Source organism: Myxine glutinosa, chromosome 6, assembly GCF_964187855.1.
Source record: "Myxine glutinosa chromosome 6, kmMyxGlut1.1, whole genome shotgun sequence".
Lineage (NCBI taxonomy): Eukaryota > Metazoa > Chordata > Myxini > Myxiniformes > Myxinidae > Myxine > Myxine glutinosa.
Window position 1 is genome coordinate 70,189,323 of NC_136266.1, and position 11,669 is coordinate 70,200,991.

An 11,669-nucleotide genomic window follows, 5' to 3' on the forward strand; every position below is an offset into this window, starting at 1 on the left:
GCTTGAGTTTGCCATTGACGGAATTGTGTCAGTCGTGCTTGGATTCTATGTTTAAGAAAAAATAAACGACGAGATACCGAGATTTAATAACTTGAGTGAATGAAGGACATTATGGTCCTTATAACATAACTGTACCGGGCGGTATCGGAGCGGTGTTCGATTTTTTGGAGTCAACGTCCTAAAAAAACACCAAAAAACTGAAACAATAGTTATTACTACTAGCAGCGATTGTCTTGTGTGGAAAACTACAGTTTTTATGAAGAAGACGTGAGGAGAAAGACAAGGTAAGTGGCGTCTCTCATAATCGCCTTCCTTTCACTTTTACAGTTTTAGAAACGAGACTGTACTGTATTACTAATACTATTACCGCTCATGGACCAGGAAGTGGAATGGTATAGCATAGTATGAATAGGGTGGGTACAGGAGGATTGTAGGAGTGAAGAGGGTGGATAGGAGTATGGATGAACTGAGATGGGCCGAATATTTGGTGTAAATGGGGGAAGAGAGAATGGCAAAGGGAGCGGATAGGTTGAGGGAACGAGGTTGGAGGAAAAGAGTAAGATCGTGGTTGAGATGGGAGGATTGTGTGAGGAGGGGGTAGTTGGAGAGTGGAGAGAGTTGGCTAAGGGCAGAGAGAAGTGGTGGAGAATCGTGGTTAAGGCAGGGAAGAAGCTTGGTACCATTGGACTACTTTATAAAGGGAAGAAGAAGAAGAAGAATAAAGGGGGCTTACAATTCAGTATAAAGGTGAAGAAAATTATGCGACGACGACGTGCCAGGAGAAAGAAGCGGTTAAGGATAATAGTACGGCAGATAGGTGAAATATTTGGGAGAATTGTGCCTTTGATGATACAAGCACGAGAGTTGGCACACAGTATGCCCTAAGGTAAGGAAGATATTTGGCTATAGCCATAGGGCCATCGCAGATTTGTCCTGTGACAACAATGGCGGCCATTTTTCAAAATGGCCTCCATTGCTTGTTATTTTACATATATTTGGTACATTACTGTGTATAAACTGTTGTTGTGGTCATACAAGCTTGACATTTGGCATGTAATTAAAGACCCCTAACTATAGGGTTATCATATATTTGTCCTGTGACAACAATGTTTTTAAAATGGCCACCATTTATATGGTATATTATGGTATATGGTCTATTAATTTGTATAAACTGTGGTTTGAATCATACAAGCATGGTATTTGGTACACAGTTAAATATTCTGACTATTAGAGTCATCACAGATGTGTCCAATAAAAATGGCGCCCAATTTTGGCACATATGGTGCTGTAAAATTATTGGTTAATATTATTTATCATGGACATGGTTAATCTCTACCATTCTCGGTAGTCTGTTAATAATACCTTTTGCATTATCATTTCTAGGTCTGACTTACAATGGCCAAGGCATACAAGCTTATGGACCCTCTAGAGCCGGGGACATCTGGTACACCATGTCAGAAAATAGAATGGAACAAATGTGCTCTCTGCCAAGAAGACATAGCAGAGGTTATTTGTTGTCCAGCCGACTCAAGGCGTACAGATGGGGCAGGCTATAAGACGCTCGCTGAAAATCTTGTGGCATTTAACAAGATTGGTTGCTTGCCAAAAACAATTGACCTATCATGGCTCGATGAGGGTGAGGGTGAGGGTGTTGAGGCAACATTCCGATATTGCAAAGCAAAGTGGCATGATTCCTGTAGACTAAAGTTTAACAAAACAAAACTTCAGCAGGCAGAGAAGCGAAAAAACCCCGCTGAAGACGATGCAGATGTTCTCAGAAAGTTCACCCGCCAAAGCACACAAGAAGCACCTCCTTCCACTGAAATATGTTTTTTCTGTGATGAACCTGCATCTGGGGCTGGGGATATCTTGCGCAGGGCATCAACCTTTCAACTTGACGTCCATGTCCGGCAGTGTGCCCTCAAACTGCAGAACAAACCCTTACTTGCAAAACTTAGTGCTGGAGACCTTATTGCACAAGAGGCAAAGTATCACGTCCAATGCCTAGTTTCTCTGTACAATAAAGCACGAGATATTAAAACATCTGAGGGATCCGATGTAGACAGTATTAACCATGGCATCGCATTTGCAGGACTCGTGTCCTATATTGAGGAAGCCCGCATGCACAATCTTGTTGCACCAGTTTTCAAACAAAGTGATTTAGTAAATCTTTACACCACAAGACTGCAACAACTTGGAACTGATGTAAGTGGTCGTGTCCATTCCACCAAACTGAAGAATAGAATACTTGCTTCCTTTCCAGACATGGAAGCTCACAAACAAGGCCGTGATGTGGTCTTAGCTTCCAATGAGGATGTTGTATACGCGCTAGGAAAAGCATGTGAGCATGATGCTGACAATGATGCTGTTCATCTTGCCAGGGCAGCAGCCATAGTTAGGAGAGATATGTTCAAAATGCAGAATAAATTCAGTGGTTCATTTGACGCTCAATGCCAGGAGACATCAGTGCCAGTTTCTCTCTTGGCGTTGGTTTCTATGGTGTTGTACGGTCCAAGTATCAAAACACAGTCAAGCTCCATCAGTGCCTCAGCCAGCTCTCACCATCTCACAGATACTAATGCACAACAGTTCAGTACGTCATAGGGAAACTACAACTACAAGTACTACTAGGCACAGCCAAGAATAAAAGTTGGTTTCAATAAAAGAAAAATAAAAGGGTTGCCTTCGGTGTTGGAAAGTGTTTCCGATACTTACCTGCTCACGTGATGGCCAGACAACTGGGTCCTGAACGATGTGTAGCCTTGCTAATGTTTCATGCATTCACTGGGTGTGACACGGTGTCGTGTTTTGGAGGCAGAGGGGAAAAGACTGCCTGGAATGCATGGAATGCATATGATGAAGTCACGCCAGCATTTTGTGCCTTAGCTTCTACCCCGGCCCCAGAGTCCGTAGAAGACTGGCTGGTGCCTCTGGAACGATTTGTGGTCTTGCTATATGACAGTACCAGCACTCAGGAGTGTGTCAACCAGGCCCGTAAAGAGCTGTTCACTCAGAAAGGTAGAGCAATGGATGGTATTCCTCCAACGCAGGCAGCGCTTTTGCAACACATCAAGAGGGCCGCCTATCAGGCCAGTCACTGTTGGGGCCAGGTGATGATTGCTTCTCCAGAGCTTCCATCTCCAAGTGAATGGGGCTGGAAAAGGAATGCCACAGGTACCTGGGACACACTCTGGACATCTCTTCCACAAGCCACACAAGCTTGTCGAGAACTTTTGCGCTGTGTTTGCAAGAAGAAGAGGGGTTGCAGAGGGCAGTGCAAATGCTGAAATGCAGCACTCCAGTGCACCGATTTTTGCAAGTGCCTTGGACTTTGTGCTGACAACTAACAACAACAAGAATACGAGAACATGATTTTCGTTAAAGGGCTGCCATTTTTTAGTACAAATCTGCCATATCTTTGTGGCCACAAAAAAATATCTGCAGACATGACTGACCTATGTGCCAAATGCTTGTATTGCTAAAGGTACAATCCATACATTGGATACTGAGTAAAAACAGTAATCCATGTTAGGCCATGGGCCAGATATGGTCCTCGTGCACCCCCCCCCCCTCCCCCACAACTCTACCACCCCATATATTTTTGAAGCACTAGGGTCCCCTCAACATGAAATCAACTGGTAACAGTAAATAAATTGGTTCTTACTATTCATTTTTCACACATATTTGATGGTACCCTTAAAATATATATATTTTTTGGCAATGTCGCGCCGTAAATCTTTTCCGTGTCGTTATGTTCCCTGAGATGGCTGAAAGTGGTCTGAGTTATACAAGTTATATATCATCTGATTTAAAGGTAATTATCTGCTGGTCATTATAAATGGCATATATTTTAGATTTAGTGTTGCCATTGGCCTCAAAAATCAAGTCGAACAGCTGTACCCCATGTTTCGTTGTGTCAAACTAACACCGACTAAGATATTCAAACTAATATTTCAAATCCAGCCGCACTAGAATTGATTGACATTAATAACAAATGTCTGGACATTGTTCATAAAAATACCTTTCATTTTATACCAAATGTGTATTTTTGTCAATAAAAATCTATCAGATATGACACTTCAAACAGAATGCAGGTATGCCGACAATCGCGATAACTGCACGAAATGATCGCGTTGATAGACATTGTCAGTCATGGAAGGTGCTTTAATTGGAAAGTGAAATATCATTCAATTGCTCATTGTTACTTGACAATCAATATATTATTAAGTCACACTTTACCTCGATTTAGTTACAGGAATACATGCATGTTGCAAATGAAGCAGCTTTGTGAACCACTCACTACTATTCAGAAATTTACCATCCAAAATGTATGTTTCCAGGTGACATATTCCGGCTGAAGTAACATCATGGAGCAAGCACCAAGAAAACGGAAATGCGACAGTGACCAGTCTCCTACCCCTGTGTGCATAGTTCACGTGGACGGTTTGAAATATGGTGAGCTGCATCTACTGTCTGAGCTGAAAGATGCCGAAAGAAAATTGGCCAAGCTGCAGGAGGTCAAAGCAAGGCGGCTTGCACAGCCTCCGTCATCTAGCTATATAATGCAGGAAACATGCGACCTCATTCCTGATGTGATAGCAGAATACCATGGCATCCACTGGGAGTGTTACAAGCGTTTCACAATGAACCTGGATAGACTCAAGCCTACTGCAAGTACATCACAAGCAACTGATACACCGCCGCAGCGCCGGAGCCGCAGGAGCTTAGGTGACAAGGTCCTTTTCAAACCTGACTGTATATTCTGCAGTTCCAAGGGCCGGAAACGGGTGAAAGTACAAGGAAGCTGGACAACCCAGGGAATGAGTCGGTTTGAATTTGATGGGTGGAAGTCAGTACTGGAAATTGCTGAGAGAAAACAGGATGAAAAACTTCTAACAAGGATCAGGGGTCATGATCTCTTTGCTTGCGAAGCGAAATATCACAAGAATTGCCGCCAGAAGTATATGCAGAAGGCAGAGAAATGGCAAAGTACGGACGACAAAGCACGGCAGCATCAGCTAGAACTAGAAGAAGTTCACAAGAAAGCTTTTGAAGTAGTTTGTGATGTTGTAGATAAGGAGGTGTTACATAGCCACAAGGTTGTGAAACTATCAGACTTGAGAGCATTGCTCAGCTAGATGTTGCTCAGCCAGACATGTTGCTCAGCTAGAAAGCAGCAATCGCGCCAATCCAGGTTATCGGAGCTAAAAACTGAAACGCAAGCTTGAAATCCACGAGCCCTTCAGGAACCAGATGTCATTCTGCGACCTTGGAAAGTTTCAGTCCTACTTAGTATACAGCTCAGCTATTGATGTCAATATTGCCGTTAAGCATGCCTTTCAATTAGGAAGAAAAGGGGGGAAACCTCGATCCTATCTGGTATGAAGGGGATGCCCTCCCACGAGAGCTAGCCGACATAGCTCAGGACGTGCGAGACAGCACGAACAGTGATGATGATTCCGACACCGAAACCTTTGGTGACATGGAGTATGGACTAGAGGATGACGCTCATGAGAGTGAGAGTGATTTGGACGAATGACAACTTCTCTTCAATATGAAGCAACGTAGTTGAGAAACAGAATTGTACTGGCTTTTTTACATTTTTGTTTTAAACCTTGTTTCACATTGCTAGGCTTCAGATTCACAGGTCCCGGGTTTGATCCCGGCCTGAGTCTGGGAACTGTTTCAGCCATCGTTTCATTATCCCAGGAGGTCTCTTGGCCAGGATTAGCCTCATTGTACAAAACGGTGGTCTTAAGATCGAATTCACCTCACCTGTTTCACATTCCTATATCATTATGGGAAAAGATCTGCTTAATAACTGAAAGAGAGATTGTGCACAAAATGATATATATGTTTCATGATTCTCACAAGTATTGAGTGTGCTGATTTAAATGAGCATGACATATAGAACTATTTCTCTGAAAGAAGTGAGGAGACTGAAGGAATTGATAACAATGTTGTTATACTGTAACAAATAAGGTGTGACATGTCTTTAATTGTGTGCTAAATTCTATGATTGTATGACCAAATGTATAGTATTATGCACGCCTAATGTACCAAATATATGTAAAATAACAAGCAATGGAGGCCATTTTGAAAAATTGCCGCCATTGTTGTCACAGGACAAATCTGCGATGGCCCTATAGCCACATATCTTTCTTTGGACATACTCTGACTGTGTGCCAAATGCCATGCTTGTATCATCAAAGGCACAATTCCTGCACCTATCTGCCGTACTATAAAGCTCTGGGTGGATGATACTTATGCAACCAAGATGCTCTAGTTTTTTTAATTGATTTTCTGAAATTTGTAGAATTTGTTTTTCAACTTGGAAGTTGTAGGTTACGATATGTAAATAAAGGTGGAAAAAGTCTGATTTCATGCATTTTTATTCCAGGCAAAAAGCCATAAGGCAACAAAAGGTGAAAATTTTGAAAGGGGGTGTAGACTTTCTATAGGCAACTATATATGTCGATATGCATGTATATATGGATATGTATTTATATATAGAACACACCCCAGGCAGACTCATATTGATCTTTCATAAAACCCTTTTGGGTTTCAAGTTCACCAAAACTACAATTATTTTTACGGTGTAGCCCATCGGTCAAAGCCATCTGGAACAGTGTTTGTATGTATGTATGTATGTATGTATGTATGTATGTATGTATGTATGTCCCCCCAAGCATATACCAATCAGAGCTGAGGATCTGGTCACATGACAGGGTGATGTGATTACGTCTGATGTCATTACGGCAGTACAACGGCTGACTCTCCACACACCGCCATTTTGATTGCAATGTCGTTCACGCCGAACATATCGTCGAATCTGTCATATATCACAATCGCCATGCTCTACCTTACGTTTTTCATTCAGTGTGAAACGCAAACAACCCGATTGTTAAAATGACTCATCAAATATCGAAAGCATCAGCGTTATCTCTTCCAACAAAACGGTACGTACCCAACCCTTGTGGGTTATAATATAGATTACAGTAGATCTTCCCTCAGTTCTGTAAGTAAAACGCACCTCACGGATGTCGGGACTCCTCCAAATTTCTTCGTTTTTTTTTTTTGTTTTTTTTTGTATACTGAATCGAGGCTCGTGAAAGAGCTAACATTTATTTCACAAACAAATCAACCAGACAAACAAAATATATAAAAAGAGGGAGCGGAAGACAAGATGGGGAGAGAAGGGAAAGCACACAAACACAACATTTGAGAGCAGGGAGAAGTGTGGGAGGGAGAGGGCTTGGGGGGAGGAGGCGTGGGAAGGGGGAGAGGTATAAAACACGAGGGGACTGAAATTAGCGGGGGTAGAAAAGATCAAGGTTTTGGATGGGGGAAGATAAGAGATGGTGGTGAACAGCTGTTTTAAAGACCTGGAGGGTGGAGTGGGATTGAAGAGAGTGAGGGAGTTTGTTCCAGAGGCAGGAGAAAAGAGGAATGAAGGAGTGAAGGTGAGCAGAAAGTCTTGATTTTGGCAGTTTTAACCATAAGAGGGTTGCAGGCAGATCTTGTGCGACCTGTAGGAATATTTGGGGGACAGAGCCCAGAGAGAGCTGGGGGGGCAAGGCTAGAGAGGAGTCGGTAGAAGACGGAAAGACCACCAACCTGCCTGCGGTGAGTGAGTGAAAGGCCCTTGGAGTTAGCTTCATCGCGGGAGATTCCAATGATTCTGAACGCTTTGGTTTCAACAGCGTGAAGACGAGCTAGGTGTGAGGCAGGAGCACCAGACCAGAGGGGAGAGCAGTATTCCATAGAGCTGCGGATGAAAGCCTTGTAAGTGGTGAGCTCAGGTGTACCAAGGAAGGACTTCGCACGACGGAGGATGCCCAGTCGGCGACTGGCTTTGGAGGCCAGATTTGAAATGTGGTTTTCCCAGGAAAGATCATGGCAGATAGTGAGACCCAAAAGATTGAGTGACAGAACTTCTTGGAGAGGATTATTCAGAAAGTGGATGGGAGGGTTGTCCAGTCTCTTTTCGGAGAGACATCGTAAGAGTGTGAGATTTGTCAGGATTGAAAGACATGTTCCATTTGTTTGCCCAGTCTGTGATTTTGTCCAGGTCTGCAGAGAGTGAGGAGGCTGCAGACTGCCGATCTGAGGGATGAGGAATGGAGCGACAGAGAGTAGAGTCGTCAGCAAAGAGATAGAGAGGATTTTCAAGAGAGTCAGAGAGATCATTGATGAAGACCAGAAAAAGCACAGGGCCCAATTAATATTATAAACGGCATTAGCGCCTGTTTAAAAAGCTAATCCTGTGTGTTTGTGGTTTATAATATTTTACAGCCCGGCTACGCCACTGTTAGACTTTCGGTCTTGGTTTTTAATGCTGCAGATATGCTATCTCTGGCTGGAAGCTGTTGAAAGCTAAAGTTCAATGGGGTAATACATTTCGATGATTGTCCGAGACAGCAGCACACTACACCATGAAGAACGAATGTTGTACAAGTTGAACATGTTCAACCTTCACAATTGTCGCTGATATACCTGAACTAGTTGATGGCAGTCGTCCACCGCCTCATAATTGCACAATTATCAAAAACTGTTGCCGATAAAGTTGTTGCCGTAATCTTGTTGCATTGCGTCGGCTGGTGTGCTGCTAACCTTATGGCTAAATACCACGAGCGCTGAGGGAACAAGAAATGCGTAACATAAGGGGGCGTGGAAATTGTGTAATTTATGCATGATGTTCATTAGGCGTATGTCCAGCCAGCCTTTTAGCTGTGGTAAAAGTAAAAATTTTGAAGTCTTGGGTTAGATATCCTTTGAAACAGTTATTTGTACAATTGCATGATGGTCATTTCTAACTCACCATCTATTTATGTCGTACTCAAAGGTGCAGAAGTTGGAGGGGAAGGAGGTAATGGGGGTAGATTGATCAAGGTGAAGAAGAGAAAAAGGGAAGGGGTTGGTGCTTAGAGATTCCAGCCACATTTGCATGATTAGAAATGAAAATGAAATGTTGAGCAAAATTCTTCTCTCATGCAACTATGGTACCACCCAACAGCTGATACCATGGTCGAGCCAAACAAGATACTACTGGCCTTTGACTTTGACCACACAATTGTTGATGGCAACAGCGACACATGGATAACAGGCTGTCTCCCAGATCCACTGCCTGTCACTTTAAAGCAAGACTACATCAAGGGTCAGTGGACAAACTACATGCGCAAAGTTCTTGCTTACCTGAATGACAGTGGGGTCACCGTGGGCAAGCTTAAAGCACGCCTCAAAGAGATGCAGCTTGTGGAGGGAATGGCAGAGTTGCTGTGCTGGCTGGCGAGTGAGCACGACCGCTTTGATGTGATTCTAGTATCTGATTCCAACTCGCTCTTCATCGACTGGATTCTGCAGAGAGTGGACCTGCAGCACGTCTTTGGCCACATCTTCACCAACCCGGCCACAGTAGATGCGTGTGGACACGTGCTGTTGAAGCCGCATCACAGCCATTCTTGTTCTCGGTGCCCGGTGAACCTTTGCAAAGGGCAGGTGTTGCGAGAGTACGTTGCCAGTCAGCCTTGCTGTTTCTCATCTATTGTCTATGTGGGTGATGGTGCTAATGACCTGTGTCCTGTGCTTTCATTGTCTTGCAAGGATGCTGTGTTGCCAAGAAAAGGTTACAGCCTAATGCGCTGGATCAAGGAACTGCTTTCCGAGGACTCCACCAATGTCTTGCCGCATATTGTTCCATGGGACACTGGCTTTGAAATATTACAGTTTTTGCAGCGGATCACTGGGACTACATAGTCATAGAGAGAGCATCTTCACAATTCCATAATCTCACGATTGGATTGTTCCACGTTCTTACTTCACGTCGTGTTAAGATCAGCAGCTACATCTAGAAACGATTTTATCTCTAATGAAAGTTGGTGTCATGTTAGTTTACACACCAATTGTCATATCGACTATCGATTCTTATTGGAATTCTATTTGCAGCAGGCTAGAGGATGAAATAGGTATGATTAAGAATAAAATACAGATGTGTAACACAACTCCATCATTGGAATATTACTAGCATATATTGATTATGTTTATGGAATTGTGTAATTGACAAGCAGTTAAACAGTCCTTCCATCATCGAATGAAGAAAGCGATCAGCTTGTCCAATCAAAAAACAGAAATGTGTAGTGTGACTTCAATTTGTCCTTTTTTGATTTGAAAAAGCAAGCGGACCAGTCCTAATCCTGGTGCAACAAAACTAAACAACTGGTTTTTAACCTCATCCCAGCTTAGAAGGGTTTGAGGTGCAAATATTGTGCTCAACTTCCATCAAATGCCTGGAAAGAAATCATTATCAGCGTGTCAATACGATTCCTATAATCTCAACATGCCGTGATCGAATGATGCAACTTTGGATGTATAAAAATAGACCCATGAAAGCTCTTCTCTCGGTGCACCTTCCACCACCCACAAAATAAATACAAACACCAGAGGTGGTCTGCTTTGTACCGATCTATCACAAATGTTTTTCTTATCATCATTTCTTATCTCAAGTGAACCACGGAACATGTAATAACTAACACACTGCACATCACCAATGAGTGGGTCAATGAATGCCTTTTACAACCGGACTCACCTTTTACAACCTGTGAAGGTATTAATATGTGTGAGGAATTCGTGCAAGTTGATGAAATTGGAAATAAAAGTTGTCACAAGGTATCCAGAAGGAGAACCTTCTGATGGATCATGTTGTAGTGAACCAGAAGAGCCTGGAACATTCAATAATGGATTGAGGTAGAATGGACTCAAGTGACATGGAGGCAGATGCTCCATGGCTTGGCATAATCCATATTTTTTCCCCTATTTTCTTGGTGTATGTTTGTGATATCGGATGTTTTCTTCATACATCGATCGAAGGTCGACAGATTTGTCCATTTAAATATGAATCTGGTTTGCGTATGTCTCGTGTTTTCATAAGAAACGATCTTAACCCTGTGTTTGGTGGCTCACTGCAACCATGTCAAGACACTAAGTACAAATGGCCTGTTGTGATGATAAACAGAGCGACGCCTCAAGATGCATCTCAACCTGAAGTGTACAAGACCATTAGCATGGCCAGTTGTGTGTACGTATATATATATATATATATATATGTATGTATATATATATATATATATATATATTTATATATGTATGTATATATATATATATATATTTATATATATATATATATATATATATATATATATATATATATATATATATATATATATATATATATATATATATATATATATATATATATATTTATATGTGTGTGTATATATATATATATATCAGTCACTATGCGACCTTCATATCATCAGTGGAGAACCGCCAGCAAGGTGTCCCATACAGCTGCTGCTGCACCTTGCTGGGAGCTATAAGCACCGCCTGCCATACGGTAACGTTATCTCTGGTATCCACTCATCATATGGAGTCGACCTGGTTGCGGTTGGGAGTTATTAATAATGGTATCTGTAATCTGGTTCTCCAACCTAATGAGCGGACAACATGACGTCATCGCCATGCATGTCCGCATTGCCTGCAAAGCTCCAGAGGAACCATCTAGCAGTGCGTCATTACGGATTATAAATCCAGATACTGTCACAAGTGCATGCAAAACTCACAGTTACCGACCTGGTTTCGCCCTTGTTGGGGCTTCACCAGGGCAACGCAGT

The 11,669-nt window shown here is 42.5% G+C and overlaps 1 protein-coding gene across 5 annotated transcripts; it reads left to right on the top strand.

Moving 5' to 3' along the window:
• The first annotated feature begins 70 nt into the window (after positions 1 to 70).
• Positions 71 to 10,666, top strand: LOC137429943 (pyridoxal phosphate phosphatase PHOSPHO2). 5 transcript variants are annotated; one of them, XM_078779981.1, is made up of 4 exons: positions 71 to 284; positions 4,341 to 4,455; positions 9,017 to 9,509; positions 9,604 to 10,441. In XM_078779981.1, the coding sequence occupies exons 2-4, from the start codon at positions 4,368 to 4,370 to the stop codon at positions 9,635 to 9,637; spliced, it is 615 nt and encodes a 204-aa protein (XP_078636107.1). In that variant the 5' UTR covers positions 71 to 284; positions 4,341 to 4,367; the 3' UTR covers positions 9,638 to 10,441. The 5 variants fall into 5 exon arrangements, with proteins under 5 accessions (XP_078636107.1, XP_067976429.2, XP_067976427.2 ...); XM_068120328.2 differs by lacking the exon at positions 4,341 to 4,455 and having other exon boundaries at positions 9,604 to 10,666; XM_078779980.1 differs by lacking the exon at positions 71 to 284 and adding an exon at positions 383 to 886 and having other exon boundaries at positions 9,017 to 10,441.
• Positions 10,667 to 11,669: the final 1,003 nt, after the last annotated feature.

Bases quoted from the DNA above. Each gene is read 5' to 3' on its own strand.
- LOC137429943 (XM_078779980.1), top strand. From the start codon at position 4,368: ATGGAGCAAGCACCAAGAAAACGGAAATGCGACAGTGACCAGTCTCCT. The intron at 4,456-9,016 runs GTGAGCTGCATC...ACCACCCAACAG, and splicing joins CGTGGACGGTTTGAAATATG to CTGATACCATGGTCGAGCCA.